The 16,799-nt window shown below is 37.4% G+C and overlaps 1 protein-coding gene across 10 annotated transcripts in view; it reads left to right on the top strand.

The window, feature by feature from the left end:
- The window catches only part of UTRN (utrophin), a 340,627-nt gene that overhangs the window by 155,883 nt on the left and 167,945 nt on the right, over positions 1-16,799 (top strand). For all 10 annotated transcript variants that reach the window (XM_085575353.1, XM_085575352.1, XM_085575354.1 and 7 more), the window contains one exon: positions 1,722-1,911. In XM_085575353.1, the coding sequence (XP_085431479.1) occupies positions 1,722-1,911 (190 nt within the window). The remainder of the gene's footprint in view (positions 1-1,721; positions 1,912-16,799) is intronic.

Consider the following 16,799-nt stretch of genomic DNA (forward strand, 5'->3'; position numbering starts at 1 on the left):
ACTACTTGCTATCCCTAGCATGCTATGTTTTTTTTGTCAGGACTGGGTGAAGTATTTCAGCTGCAAGTGAGAAGCAAGAATGAAGGCTTCTTGCTCTCCTCGTCATTTGCTAGTTGCCAAAATTTGGTAAAGCTAAGTCAGGAATGATTCTTAGACTCTTATTTTGGATAAAGCAATTATTAGCAAGTGATGTGAGACCAAAGCTTCTAAAATAGGGGTTGCAACACTATCTTTGTGCAGATTGTCTCAGAAAAATTCAGTTGGTTATGCTACAACTTAGAAATGTGAGCCTGGCAGAATTAGGGTTGCATGAGATTTCCTCACAGTCCTTGAAAGAAAACAGCTTTTACTTCTATTGGTCTCATCTGATGTGCTAGTAAACCAGGCTACTTGCTTTGAAATGTCATCCTGAATGGTACTTAACACCATTGCTTCTTTTCTAAAGGAATATTTTAGCTAGCTTTGAAATTCACAGTTCCAAACATAGTTATTCCCTCAGACTTCTGAACAGTACTGCATGACAAGGAGGAAAGAAAGCTGAAGTAGATGGGAGGACACAGAAGACACAAGTTTGGGCCTGTCTGGAGAAATGTGGAAATAACAAATTCTGAGTGTTTTGGCCCTGTCTGACTTGAAATTAAATATCACTTTATCCCTAAAGTATTATAATACAGCTAGTGCTTGATGTGAAAATAAAATTTAGCTTTCTACTTACTCAGCAGAAGCATTCTAGCTGTTAGCTCTGTTAGAGGTTTCTCTACAATGTTGTGGTATGGGACAGCTTGTTTCTTTTGTCCTGATTTTGGGAGAAGGAATGCTGCAGAATAACAGTCTCAAATGGGTGAAATTTAGTTTGTCATGCTTTATTAATGCTGCTAATCAGAGTTTTTAAAATTGCTGACTATAATAGTTTCTCATCTGAGTTTCATTTCAATTACTAGAAGACAGTACTGTTATGCAGAACTATAAGGTGATTTTTTTTCCCCTAGGAAATTATTTGAAGTTACTGTTATCTTAAAATATTCGGATTATATTGTTATTACACAAAAAAATCCTCTTATGGACACAAACTTTAGTGTTTTCATCTGTTAGAAATTTTTGGGGTGATTGAAAACTGGGACCATATTCTGCCAGCTTTTTTTAAGTTTAAGTTTGTTCAGCATGGTTTGGCTGTTATGATGGCAGTCTATTATTCTGTTTGTATGAGTGATTGTGTCAAAAGTCTTCTAGCAGAGAGAACCAGGTATCTGACTTTTCATCCCTTAGCACTTTAATTCTTAAGAATTTATGGCAGTGTTTCTCCTCACTGTAAAATAGGAACAAAAATACCTCAAGCACTCAGTGCTTCTACTCCATATGTTTTTTGTTGATGGGGAAAAGCCCATTTTTCACACATGGCAATAACACTTCTAGCATTTGGAGTAGCATAGGTTGATGATGGTAACAGTCTAAAAGGAAAACCTAAGTTTTTTCATTAGTAATTGAGTTTTTTACTGCACGCCTTTTTTTAAAAAAAAAAGGTCTGTCAAATGTACAATCAGTTAAGGACATCTGTGGGTAGGTATAGATACACGAAAAACTGTGATATAAATTATGGTAAAACAAGCCGTATCTCTGTTCTTACTAGAGATACATTTCAGATTTCCTTTTAGTAGTTTCATTATGAAGTATATAATGCTGTATCTTATGGAGGAATATTCTGACACTTGTCTTGTTTTCAGAGCTGTCGACAGGCAGAATTTCTTGGAGACAGAGATGAAGACAGTACAGGCCTTGCACAAGGATCTGGAGAGCTTCTTCAAGTGGCTTCAAGAGGCAGAGACAACAGTAAATGTTCTGGCAGATGCATTCGAGCGTGAGAAAACTGCTCAGGATAGTGTCTGCATACGGGAACTCAGAAAGCAAATGCAGGTGAGAAACTAAATAATATTGCTGTTATTCAGGCTTTCTCTCAATGGCAAATGTTATAAAGAAAAGCTATCTACTTGCTTGGGGAAAGCTGCAGCCTATGGAAAGGTGTTTCCTAAAATAGTTTTTTAGAAGTCAGGTGTATGAAAGAAGCAAATTTGTCTTCCTAAGGTTTGAAGAACATATTTTTGTCTATGTCTTTGGCACTGAGGGCTCTTAAATGTCCTTGGAGGGTGACTGCATTCAGGAAGTGTACGCTTCATTAAACCAAGTCATGTTGTGTGATTGTTCAACCAAACAATTTAATCTACTTCCCTCCAAGTAAAGCCCTCCTGGGCTGCACTCTCTCCTATTTCTGTCTACCACCTTCCTCCTGCTTTTTCAGCAATCCAAGAAGTTGTTGTGCTTGGATTACCTCTTCTCCCCCTCCTAGTGCCCAGCAGCTCCCCATCTGGCTTTCTTTCAGGCCCCAGACTGGAAATCTTAGAAATGACTGAGAAGTTTAACTGACACCACCTATTAAATCCTGTACTCTGTGTTTGGATTAATGTCACCTGTGATCTAAGTAGGTTTGAGCAGCTTATAATGAAAAAAAGATGTTGCTTTTAGTAGTGCTCTTAGTCTGAACATATCTGTGCTGAATTGAAATGAAATAAGACTGTTAAGAGTATCTGATAGGAAGTTATTCTTGCTAATCATAGTGAAGAACGCTATTTTGTGGAAGTTTGTATCTCATGAAGATGGCATGTCACTCACAAATGTTCAAATTATTGTAGTCAGGTAACTCCTCTGTAGAGATGTGGCTTTTTGCGAAATGCTGAGATCAGTCTGTAGTGGTGACACCTAGAATTTAACGTTATGACACCACTTCCAACTACTGTAATGTAGTGGAGATGGAAGAGCTAAAATGGGGCACAGGCAGTACTGTGTATAAATGGACTTATTTCTGCATTACCTTGTGTTCTGTGGAGTCAGTCACACCAATATACAGCTGTTCTTTCAGTTTATTTGTTGGCTCTGTGTGGCTGTGAAGCACTGTGCATGTAGAAGGTTGTTTGCCATTCTTTGTTGTGCTGCAATCTGATTAAAATTGCCTGAGTTGTCCTGTGTGAGGGGAGAACTGTTAGGCAAGACTGCTGTGAAAGAAGAAGGTCTGTAACCAACTCCTGACTTTGCACATTTCCCTGGCTTGTCACAACTGAAAAGGCAGGTGGAGGTGCTGGGGCATGACCTCCCCTGGTTCATCATCCCAGTACCTGGTATTGTCCATCTCTTTCTGAGACTGTATGTTTCTACACACTGTGCACATGAAATATCATCACTTAACTCACCCATGACATTACATAACTTTTTAAGCCTTTTCTGGCTACCCTAGGAAGTGAAGTAGAGCATGTCAAAGACTGTCATAGCATAATGACTTCCAGAATGAACTTTGTCCCCTACCATCTTACAGTCTTTAAATGTAAATGAAAACATTTATATCATGACACTGGCAAACACCCCAAAATCACTGTTTATGTTTTCAAGTATTTGTTGCACTTCTGAAAACAAAATGAAGTTCCAACACCCTGCTGTACTTAGAAAGATCAAGCCCGCTCCCTTACAAGTTCTTAAGCTTATTATCTGATTAAACAAAGATAATTTCCTGTTCTTCCCCAGTTATGTGGTGTAAAATGACAGTGTTTTTCTTTCAGTGCCTTGTTGAATATGTAAAGAAGTATTGATTTTAAGGTTAGTGGATAAATGGTTTTAAGAAGAATCCAGAGATTCTCTGCTCTGTAGACAATGCCCCTGATCCCAAGGCCTGTCCATTAAGTAAAATTTTTCTCAAATTCAAGGTGTGATAAATTCTAGGTGAAATGAGCTGAACCTAGACAAAATGTGATGAATTTGTTGTTGTTGCTGCTGTTACATGTCATGCATTTTCAAAATAGGATCATCTGTTAGACTGACATCTGTGCATGCATGGGAGGACTATTCTCCATTGCATTTTGGGTCTAACTTGTTTGGCTGCAGCTCAAGTTCCTCTACAGTGGAATCAATGATCTGAGGTTTGAAGCCTTGTTTTGCCTTTCATTGTGATACCTGAGGCCAGCATCAGTACTATGCAAATAATGGAGACTTTGAGTGTGGTTGCAATGTCTTTTTGAAAAGGAGAAATCCACAATGATATCATTAATCAGTTCAATTAATTCTCTGAGTATGTAAACCTTGCAGAAGTTTTTCCATTCAGGTTAGTGTCAAAACACTACAGTCTGTTTTGGAAAATATTTAGCAGTGACTTGGAAGAGTTTAAAACCTAATTTGAAAAAAGATGTGGAAAATAAGGTAGGAAATAGTAAGAAGTAGTGCAAGGTATGTGAAGGTGGGCCTACAGGTGCAAAGGTGTTAAAAATAATTCAAAGATTTTGTTGTATTGTAGAAAAAGTTACCATAAGTAGGGGCTGGCTGTTTGTCTCACTGATTGATTCAAACTTGTAGGTTGAAAGATCTGGGAAGATAAAAAGTAGAAGTAAGGAAGTAGAAAAGGAGAGGTTTGAGCTTTTGCACAGTCATTTCTGAATGCTTCCATGGTTTCAGAGTTCTGCTGCTTCACAAGTTTCCTTAAAAGATATTTGGTAAGAGCATGTCAGCTAATCATGGTAGGCTTAATCTGGAAAGTTAAAGCAGCAGACTTCTGGTGGGAAGGGATGCAAGCCAGGAGCAATGGCATGCAGAGGAACAGTTGAAATATGTCATGAAGATGAGAAAAGACAGTGTATCTTGCAAGGTGAATACAGTTGGTAAGATTTCTATATATAGAGTGGAATCCGTGTATCTGTTTATCTGTTCAAAATGATGTTGTTATTGTTGTGGACACATCAAGAAGAAAGCAGAGTACAGGGAAATTTGGTTTATGTGAGAAGTGGTAGAAACATTGATTCAGTCCTAAAAGTAAAGATTAAAAGGTTGTCTTCACAGAATTGGATGGGGAGAGTTTTTAAATGTCCTGTATGAAGAATCTGAACCTTGCATTAATCTCCTTCGTAGGAAAGTGCCTTAGAAGAGGCAAAGCAGTGTATAATGCACTGACATCTAAGCTGTGCATTATTTTGGATCATATGAACTTGTCAGGATAGCTGTTGCCACCATATTGTGCTGATTGATGTGCTTGAAACATGTAGGTACCTTTCCATGTGGAAATGTGCACTTTAAATCATATGATCTGTGCTTCACCTACTGTGTTCAGGCCTCCCTTTGCTACAGCAGCCCCTCTGATAAGTGTTTAAGCAGGTTCATCAAAGCACCTTTGGAAGCAATGAGTAGCTAGCTCTGGTTATGCTGCAGTTTTGCCACACCTTGGGATATGTTGGCTGTATTGCATTGGGAGTGCCTTGCTGGTAGCAAAACACTTCCATGCTCTTGAACATCCTATTATCATCCTTAGATGACTGAAATAGTTCTGCTTTGTCATGGAAGATACATCAAAATTAGGTTAGCTCTTTGGATTCAAGGATCACTTAGAAAAGGGGTTGATGATGCAGCTGTACGCTTTTACCTTGTCAAAACCCTGTCCTTTTCTTGTCTAAAGTCATTCTGGAAAATATTTAATTGGAAATGGCTTGTGAAAAACATTCCTACTTCCTGGTGCAAGTGAGGATTCTATAGATCCCTTTGACTAAATTAGCTTTAAGAGAGTTTTTATAGAAAGAGGTTTACCCCCTGTAATTTTGCCTTTTGTGTTGGATAATCTAGTTTTGACAAATGCCTATGTGATTCATTAGCATTTAATGTATGGCTGATATAATTAGGGCAGGTATCCCTGTACTCCCCTCTCAAGATTTATAACACAATCTGTTATTCACTCACTCTACAGCTCAGCCAGAGCTGCGTTCAGTCGGAGAACGAGAGCATCCTTTCTCAGAGTGAGGGAGCAAACACTCTGTCTGCTGATAGAAAGCAGCTACTAGGGAGGAACAACTGTTGTGATACACTGGAGCCGTCTTCCTGAAGGAATTCCTTTTTTGTTCCTGCAGCTTTCAGGCTTAAATTAATAACCTTTGTCTGGTTATTTAGTGCACTCCTGAACGGAGGCATACTATCAGCTGCTCAAGTTCATTTGCCCTCTGCAAAAGCAGAGCTGAGCAGTGCCGATTACAGGAATCTGTGAAGGCTGTTATCTTTTTGCATTTGTTTTGTGGGGTTATTTTGGGAGAAAAACTTATGCTGTATCAATCTTCTTTGCCTTTGAAACGTATAAAGCCTGTAGCTTGCAAAAGCAGTCCTGGAAGAGAGCATGCTCAGAAAGCTGGCAAATCATTGTCCAGTGACCGGGAGGAAATGATAGTTGCTCTTCATTTATAATGCAAATTCTGAGGTATCTTCAGAAGTGTGGCAAACTTAAAATGATGGCTGTGGTGAGAACCTCTCTTCAGAAAGTTGTGGTGTTGTTGCATCGTTTACAAAGGATGGCAGTTTCTTCTCCCCGTTACCAGAAGCTTTGTAAGGTAGGAGACGTAAGCCCTAAATGTCGAGTGTGTGTATTGCTAACTCTGTTGTCTTTCTGAGATGAAAAGAAAAGAAAGTGAGCATGGGATGAGTGTCAAAATCATCTTGGCTATCTAGTGTTTTTAAGCCTGCAATGCTTTCCATGTGTGTTTTGTTAGAGAATGCAATTAAAAAAAAACCAAAACAAAGCGACCCTGTGCTTGTCAGAACAATACATTTTTTTAGAAAAGTGATCTCTTGCCCACCATTTAGATGTCTGGGAGGAAACTGTTATGTTCACTGAGATTTTTTTGTTTTTTTGTAAAATACTACCAGTTCTTTTCCTAGGGAGTTACATACTTCTTGGTGGATGTGATTCTTTAACTCCTGTGTACCCGTTATATAGAATAACTGTGTTTTTCCATGCCCAGTGTTATTTTTCTTTTGAGCTTTATGAAGCTATTAGTTAGGAATGAGTTCAGCAGACTTAATACACTGGCATTAATTTCTGTCTTCACCGACTGAGCTCTTAAAGTTAAAAAAAAATCAGGAAAAGTTTGAGTAAAAGCATGTTGACATAAGCTACTACTTACTGCTGGTTTTGATGGTACCTGTTTTGGTGTCTGATTGTTTCTGTTTCCAAAGACAGCATTTACATTGTTTTTTTCTCACAGACTCAGTAATTCACTTTTAAAAGTAGTTTTGATCATTCACCTGATGAAAATAAGTAAATAAAATTAATAAACTTCTAATTGATCTGTAAAGTCCCTGAGTTAATATTGCTGCAGTGTTGATGCCTGTGTGAGGTGGTCATGCTGTGCTAATATTATTGAACTTTTAATATGAGGATTCTGTCTTGAAACTTTGCAAAATTATAAAATTTGATAGATCTTCAACTGTATACTTACTGGCATTACATAAATTCTATTTGGCTGCCTTTGAAATTGTTCTCGTCTTGCTGCTTATGATACTTTAAAAGTGTCTGTGTTTTTTTGATGAAAATATGTCTGCATTTTGTATACAAGGTGTGCGAGAACCAAAGTCTTGTTCTGATGATAAAGCAAAGCCACCTTAACTCATCCTACCTGCTTCAATCTAAAATGTGCTTTCTGTTGTGAGGAATTTAAAAATTTCATCAAGTGAGAGAGATCCCATCCTTAAGAGTAGGGTTTAAAAGTAAGGAAAAAGTATCATGCAGTATGTTGTTCAGTGAAGCTTGTAGATTAAGTTCTGGCATACGGGGAAGAACATTTTCTTCACATGTTTGTTTCAGTGTGCTTCAGTTTACCAAGCTGTACTAATATTCTCATCCTTCATTATGAAGACTGAGAGACAGTAGTTTGTGTACATACAAGCTGCTTTAACAAACATTCCTCAGTTGTTCTTGTCTGTCAGTTGTCAATAAACAGTCTGCTTTTGTGAATAAAGCGAGGGTTTGTTTTAATAATGTAAAGATATGGGCTATAATTGCCTGTTTAGTCACATTATTTGTATAAACTTGTTTGTAAAATGTTTGTCAAGCCACTATTTAGTGACTCCTGGAGTAATAATTATTTACTAATTATCCTGAGAGCCCATTAAATGGATGCATACTTAATTTATTGAGTTTAAATCTACCCAAGGGTAGTGAAAAAAATCTTCTAAAAGGCTGTTATTAAAATACATTTTCTGATTGAGAACCCATGCAGTAATAGCCTTGGGAATTACACATTGCTTAAAATTACACAGTGTATATTTTTTTGCTTTTAAGAAGTCATATGGCTTAGTTTTTCAGATGTCTGTGCTTAGTTAAGTGAAGGCAGGTCTTCTTGTAGAGTTAAATCAGACACTAACTGAGGAGGAAAAAAAGAAATGGTTTACGATCCCAGTCACTTCCAGCAGGTGTCAATGTAAGGCAATGATAGATGAAAGTCTGGTGATGGAAATGTTAATACTTAGATGAGAAAATGTATGGAAATTACTAAGACCAACCATGACAGCATGTCAGGAAGGATTTCTTGTAGTGCCCTGTATACTCCTGTCTTTGGAATGTCAGATGTTTGTACGCGTCTTGTGCACTCTGTGGATACACTGTGGTATAGTTCAGATCTGCAGAAGAGAAGCTATTTACTATAGTGTATGAATTATTGCATTGTATCCAGGGCATGTGCTCCATGAACCACATCTAAATGTTTCATGTGAAGTGTCCTCTGAATTGGAACAGAGGGCCAATAAAGTATTTAACACAAATTCTTGAAGTTTAGTGTGTTTTTTTTTTTTTTTAACTGCACTGTTTATGAAACAAGTAGTAAGGTTTTATCATTTAACTGTACTGAGAAAATCATGACTGTTCTTTTTAACAACCTCATATAATAGTAGCATTCATAGTCCACGTTTTGCAAATTTCTTTATAGCAAAAACAGAAATAAACACCTTGTTGACATGCTACAGCATGGCTGAAAACCACAAAATTCAAAGTTTAGGATATTTCTTCTGTTGCTGCCTTTTCTTACACAAATTTCTTCATACCAAGGTGATTTTTGCCAGATAGCACTTGTTGCTATTTGATTATTTTACCTTGAAATTAGTGGCATACCAGAGCAAAATGTCTACACTTGTCATTTTGTTGTCAGTATGTAATAAGTTTTGCTTTATTGTTGCTAGCAGCTTTGTTTCAAAGCACTTGCATAAGACTTTGATGCTGACAATGAAGAATTAGAAAACTGTTGTACAGGTGTTGTCTGCTCTATGTTCTTGCTAATATGATTGTTCCTTAAAGACTGAATTTTCTTAGTTATATTGAACTAGCTCAGATGAGAATGAATTTATAACAGAAAAAATAATTTTAAGGTACAAATTGATGCATCTTTCCTGAGAGACCAGATCTACAATATTACTTATAAAAATAGAGAATTGTGAAACTTTCTTTAACTTCACTGACGGAAGGTGAAGAATAGTGCATCTCTGGCAGACAGCTAAATGATTACCTTGAAATATGTGTCCTGCTTGTATAATTTGACTGTGTATTTTTAAAACACAGTGCTTGCATTCAGGGACTGGAGCATTCATCCTCTGGAAAACAAGCTGAGGAACAAACCTGGTTGCTGAGAGGGTTTCTTCTCATTTTTCTCTCTCACTTTTTTTATAAATTCTTGATAAGGACCTGCTTTAAAAATAAATATTCAACTCCCTTCATATAAAATACTTGATTCTCAAACCTGATCTGAGTCTTCATGTGGTAACTTAGGCAAGTTCCTGACTTCCTCAGATATGAAACACATCAGAAACATGTCTCCTGAGGTTTTTTTAAGAATACATAACTTTAAATGCAGTCCTCTCATTTTATGTTTTTTTTTTGTTTTTTTTTTTTTTTTTTTTTTTTTTTTTTTTTTTTTTTTTTTTTTTTTTTTTTTTTTTTTTTTTTTTTTTTTTTTTTTTTTTTTTTTTTTAATGGCCAGTGTTATATTTATAAAACTGCAGGAAGTTAGAAGCACAGCAAATGCTGGGGTCAGCCAAAACATTTTTTTGCTGTGATACTGGTGATGCATTCCAAAAGACATTTACATCATGTTGAATTTTGAGAATAGCAGCAAAGCCTCTGTTTCTATGAAATTTAAAATTAAAAAAAAAAAAAAAATGAAGTTCATGGGGGCAGGGCAAAAAAAAGCCTGGGGGGCTGTGTTGAAAAATTTTTAGGTTAATCCTGGTTCCAGTGAATTCAATAAAGATGTAAGTTTTTAAATGCTTACATGACTTTGAATTGATTTTAGAAAATAAATCATTGGCACTTGACATATTCAGGTGTAAAATACAGGTAACCAAGCGTGGATGAGGAGGAGCAGCATTGTAGTACATTGATTGGGCAGCAGAAGTGAGAAGAAAAGTTAATTTTGGAAACATGTTCTGAGGTAGGCTACTGTATTAGCAGCTTGTTGATTGGAAAATGAAGCAGTGTCGTCAAAAGCATTGCTAAATTATGCAGACAGTTTCTTTTTTTAGATGAGAAAGTTAACTCCAGACTGCTTGAGATGGTTCTAGTTGTATAAAGGACATTCTACTTAGATTTAGATCTACGAAAAAGCCTTATTGAAGGGAGGAGGCCAGAATTAAAGGGAGCCGTGGATAATAATGACTATTATCTACTAAAATATAATGAAGCTAGAAGTGAACTGATAAGAACAAAACAGCTATTTTGAAAAAGGAGATGTAGTAAGTAATATCTAATGATCAGCCTCTCAGGAGTTTAGGATTTACCATTTTAGAAAACAACTGAGCAGTGTGACTGGAAATGCCTCCGCCTTGGAACACCCACAGCTTGTTGGCATTGGGAGTGATTGTAGAAGTGGTTTTAAGTATGATTTCTTGAGAGTGAGTATGTACAGGACTGGGACAGAATATGGCTTAGGTTCTTGATAAGCAGAACAGGGCTAACATACAGCCAATCAAGGGCAACAAGGTACCTTGATGGTGTTTAGAAACAGAGAATATAAGCCTTATTTGAAGGAATGTGAATAGACTAGGAATGCGTGTCAGTCAACAGTCATCTAAAATGAATGAGATGAACATAATTTCTTTGTGGGTTTGGATTAAAAGTTGTAAAGCTAAAAACTGGTGGAGAATACTTGAAATGATAGGCATCTGGAAGTCTTGGGAGGTGACAGTTGATTTGCTTCTGGCCTTTATTATAGAATGATTACAGCAGCTAGAGAAACAATGGAAAGCTGAAGAGAGAAAAATTTTAATAACTTTTAAAAGATGAGTTAAGTGAAGGTTGAAAATGACTATCCAGTGAGTCAAAAGATGTGAAAACTAGAAATATGGGCAAGAAATTAAATTCTAATTAAATTAAATTCTAAATAACTATTATGAAATTCAGTTCTCCATCGGTATTAAATTGCACCTTTTTGTATACTCTGTCAGTGATGGACAAGCACAATTAGGGGCTTTGGTGTGTAGGCAAGATGTTGTTAACTGTTAGCATGTTGTTTACTGATTGATTTCCTTTGGACTTTTGGAGGGGTCAGGTAAAAAAATCAGTGGGATATTGGAGGGATATTTTTGTTTGTTAGGTCAGAAAGATATGAGATCCTCAGAACTTGCATAGACATCGTAGGATAGTATAAGGCGGTTCATGAAGAAAGATCTGGATTCTGGTTGTGATTGAAGTTAGAATGTAGAAAAATGAGCAGAATTTCAAAGAGAAACTTGTAGGTAAAATTACTGGGAAGACCTTTTGATAGTGAGACTTTGGAGCTTACTAAGTGTCTTTCCCCAAGGACTCCTGTGTCCTCAATCCTTAAAGAAAACATTTCCCAATGCAATAGTTTACTTCAGTAAGGCAGTTCCAAGCACAAAAGACAAGATGGTGACTGTGAAGAGCCAGCATGGATTTTGAGAAGGGTGCTCAAGCTGTTTGCTTTCTTTGAGAAAGTTGTTGCTGTGCCTTTGGATGTAGGGAAAGCAGTATTGTTCCTTGGTCATAATTTTAGAAAGACTTTGGATGCAGTCTCTGACAGCCAAATCAGAGATATGTATAAGACAGATGACCCAAAAGACGGGAAGACAATGTCTGGACCATTTGTGTTCCTCAAGGGATGGAACAGAGACTGGTGCACTTCATGAATTACAGTTTTTGAAACAGACTGGTACTGTTATAAATCCAGAGTGGGATGGATTGCACTCTCAGCAGGCTTGTGAAAGACACTAGACTGTGGAGAAACAGTTCTGTTCCCATTCCTTGGGGCCTCAAGGGGGAGGGATAGGCTGACAGGAACCCCATGAATTTTTAAAAAAAGTCCTCCAAAACCCCAAAGTCAGTTCTTGCAGGTGAGAAGGAGTAATTCAATGCATTGGTACAAGTGTGAGAAGGATTATAGCCAGAGAGGAAGAAGTGTTTATGTTTTTTCTACTTAGCACTCATGAGCTCATGTCTGGAATAGCACAGTTGATTTCAGGCCCCCAGTTTGACAGATAGTGAGAGACTGGGGAGAGTGCAGTGCTTGGAGCACACGACGTATGAGTAGAGCAGCAGGGGAGCTGACTTCATTTAATTTGGAAGAGAGAAGGCTCCAGGAATTTCCAGCTGCTGTCACTACATACCTGGTGAGTTGTTACTATAAAAGATGGAGCCAGGCTCTTCCTGGAGGGGCCCTGTGGAAGGAAAAGAGGCAGTGGGAGTAAGCTGCAGCAGGGGAGTTGGGTGTAAAGGCAACAATTCTGCACAGGAGGTATAACTGCACACTGGAGTGAGTTGCCCAAAAAAAGATGCCATTATATTTCTATCTCTGCCAGTATTAACACTTGTAGTGGATAAGGTCCTTAGCAGCAGACCCAGCTTTGAAATTAGTTCTTGGAATTGTCAGGAGGTTTGACCTCCAAAGGTCTTCCAGCTTGTGATTTTCTATGATTCTCTGTATTAGTGCCCTATTAGCTTATAAGTGAAGACTAAAATAGTCAAAATGATAGTGCAGCAGTTTTCAGCTGTAGGTTGCTCACTTCCTATGAAAAGGAGCTTTGTGACATTACTCCATGTGAAAAAAATCTTACTTCTCTGCTGAATTTTGATCTAAATTGGGGGCTGCTATGAGTCTGCTGAACAGCCACAGCATGTACTCATTTGCAAATCCTTTTGCTGTAATCTAACCTCAATGGTGGTAATGGTACAGTCAGGCACTTGGTGCATATCTGAATTATGTGCCTATGATTAGAAGACATTTTAATATAGCATAAAACTTTGTCATATAACCTTCTTCCCACTTCTGCATTTTCAGATAATGTTTTGAGAACTAAAGCAGAAGACAGGTTTTGCACATCTGGAATGATGGGGCTGACCTAAATGAAACCACTTTGTTTTGCCATTTGTCTAATAAGGATCAATGCCAAATAAAATTGTATAATAAATGGATACATTATTGTAAACCTTTATGTTCTCTAGTCTTCTATGTATCATGGAGCTTCTCTAGAAATAGAATGGTTTCTTTAAGGTGAAATAAAAAGGAAAAAACAAAATGGGTGAGGACATAAAGCTTCAGAATTTCAGTATTGAGTGCTGCACCAGTCATTCCTATTTAGAAAAAAAATGCAGCTTAAGAAAAGTTAAGATAGGTTCTAGGATATAGCACTTTCTTTAATAGCATTTTGTAGTAATGTGGAGTGGAGGAAAGGAGAGAGGAGATGAGAGGAATATTTCAGGACATGCTTTTAGAATCCTCTTACATTTATTTAAAGGCAACTCTGATTTTTAAGCTGGAGATATTTTGCTATTGCAGCAAAAATGAATCTAAAATATGAGGTAGTTTTATTAAAACATGAATGTAGCATTAATGGGAAACTTGACTTCCATGAACTTCACATGTGTACAGGAGCAGGATCAATATGTGATATGATATAGTATTTTGCCACAGTGCTTTTTGATTGCTGCTATTTTCCAGGAAGCAATTTCCCCCCGCCTTTCCCTTAGGGCTTAATTATCCATCCCAAATTCATGAAGTTGTGAAGCAATAGTTGCCTAGAACAGTACTTCACCAGTTTGTGTCTAGAGAACTGACAGCTTTTTTCTTGTCTTCTTCAGACAGATCATTTGAGGTTATTTTTAAAAAAAGCTGCACTTACTAGGTAGCTGGGAAAATAATGCCGTTTGAAGATGTCCTGTCACTGTTAGTCATCAGGGACTCTGGAAGGGTTCTGGCCTTCTTTTTGCCTTCCCCTCTGTTTTTAATCAAGACAAACTGTAAGAGACATCATGTTCCAAAGTTGCCCTGAGAGTTTTCTATTTCATATCCACTGCTTGCAGACCTGTGTTGTGTTCTTGCTGCTCTGTGATGTTTTCGTGCTGGGTATTCTTGATAAACTTTGGTGCAAAGGATTTTATTTCAAAGCAAAAGTAACTTGCTCAGCCCTGCATAGTTGGGTAATTGAATATAGATGGAAGATGTCAGTGGTGTTTTTGGTAATTGATATCCTGTGTTGTGCTACAGAGAGCAATTCTTCATAGTCACACAATAATTATATTTACTGGTGGTTTGTGGTATATGGTAAATATGGTAGGTGTTGCAAGTGAAGTAACAAAGTGAAGTGCTGCTCAACAAAAGTTGTGCCAGGGGAGGTTTAAATTGGATATTAGGAAAAAAATTCTTAATTGAAAGGGTGGTCAGACATTGGAAAAAACTGCCTCGGGAAGTGGTGGAATTAGAATTCCTGGAAGTGTTGAAAAAAATGTGTAGATGGGTTGTGTAGGGACATGGGTTAGTGCTGGACTTGGCAGTGCTGGGTGAATGATTGGAATTGAAGGTCTTGGAGGTCTCTTCCAACCTTAATGATTCTATGAATCTGCAGATGCTCCCCATTTGCTGATGAGCCCTGTATTTTTGAGCACAGTGTTGTGCTAATAGGGCAAGTGCTGCTTTCTCTGCACTGGTGTTCCAGATTTCTGACCTGGAGAAAGCATTCTTTCTGGGGAGGGGTGGATACTTTGGCTTTCAGTGCTTGCTCAATTCTTGGCATTTTTGCTGAGACTGCTGATCAATTAGTGCCAATTGTGTTGGGTTTTGGGATATGGTCCTAGAACAGTCATCTGAGGTAACTGCTTTCTGTCACCTGCCATCTTTGGACTCAGTTTGTGAGCTATGATTTTTGCTTTCCTATTTTTTTTTCTTTTAAGAGGGGATGTGTTATTAGCCCTGAAATAATCACTCACCCTTCACATTCAACTTTGGGTGTTCCATATCAAGTACTGGAAGTCTCTTGGTTATTATTCTCTTATTTTTTGCTACAATGAAGAGTATTCTTTTGCTGCAAGTTCCAACACAGCAAGCTATTTGAAACAAATGTCTTTCTCCTCTTTCTGTTACTGAAATTACACTTTAAATTTCAGAGGTTAAATGAAATTTACTCAATATTTGGGATTCTTGGGTATGTCTGAGAATGATGGAAGCATAATAAAAGTCACATATTACACAAAATCTCCTTTCCCTACTTTTTCCTTTATTAGTAAGCAGGACAATTTCCTCTTTTGGAAGAAGGGGAAATGTGTCCAGAAAGACAAGAGAGAAGCCTACCAATGATGTTTCACTTCTTTGCTATGTGTTTGCATCAGGAGTTAAAAGCAGTCCCTCAGCTATTTCAGTGAAATAGCTATATATGAGTTTGTAGGCCATTATCTTTCACTTCATATAGCTCAGCAGTGTAATGATAAATTGACTCCGAATTTCTTTCCATAGTTCTCAGTAAGAAGAATACACTGTTAAACGATTCAGCTATTATCTGTAAGCAGATAATTTAGCCCAGTTGTGGGAGACTTTCATCCCTTATAACATTGTTCCCTCTATATTAAGGGTACTTCTAAATAAGGGAGATAATTTAAAAAGTTCAGTTAAAGAATTTGGATCTGGACATGACCTTCCATGAGCATTGTCTCTAAGTGAGCTGATGTGATAAGGCACTTACGTAGAGTTAGTTAAAATTATTTTGATTTAGAAAACAAGTGGATTCTAGAATTTTTGTACTAAGTATTTTGATTAATACTAATTTTGTCTAAACTTCCTTTTTACTGTATGTCTGAGTTTGTCTTACTATTACATGAAACCTTGGAATTTATCATTGCATCTCAGACCCCATCGGATGAGGAGAGCGGTTTTGTTTTAGTTGAAAACAAATGTATTTCCTATAATTTTTTTCAGTGGCAGAAGTGTGGTAGTTATCTCTTCCATGAGGAGAAATTGTCACTCTTCCAGCAGAATGTGAATATACATTTTGCAAGTGTTTGGTTGTGACTGAAATGGGGGATGGAGGTGAGGGATGTTCTTTCAAAAAGCCCTGAAAATATGGGTTGCCTTTTAATTATGATGTCAACTATTGTTTTAATTGGGATAGAGTGCCAAGCAATCCCAAACTAGGCCATGATTTTGTGATTGTGGAGACATCTTTGGAAGTCATGATCAAGTCCTAAAGACTATAGCAGACTTTATCCACTGGAAAAACCTCTTGTTTAAACTGTCACTCAATAGCATAAATAGAGTATAGCCTAACTTTCTGCGCTTCAGGAGTGTTTTTTGTTGTCTAAAGCAGCCTCATAGATTGCCAGTACCAGATAAAAGTTTCCCGCTATGAATTAAAGTCAATTCAAGGAAGGAAAAGTGTCAGAGGGAATAGCATTGCTGGAATTCGCAACGTGGTTTTATTTTGTCATTGTTAGTAAGAGACTGCAAGAGGAGGGTAACTCCTTTTACCTGCTTGGGTGCAAAGACAACCAGTTGAGATTTTCTAAAGCTACTCACCTGTTCCTGTGGCAGAGAAGGTGATACTCATTTGGAACATAAGTAGTTGGTACGCGTGCTGATGGTAACAATGATCAGAAGGGTGTTTCAGTGGAATGATCCTTTGTGGCTGAAGAGCAACCAATTTTTTCCATGCATTTATAATAAACTTTTGGTTTTAGCTTAACAGAT

This window comes from Lonchura striata, chromosome 3 (assembly GCF_050655825.1).
Source record: "Lonchura striata isolate lonStrDom1 chromosome 3, ASM5065582v1, whole genome shotgun sequence".
Classification (NCBI taxonomy): Eukaryota; Metazoa; Chordata; class Aves; order Passeriformes; family Estrildidae; genus Lonchura; species Lonchura striata.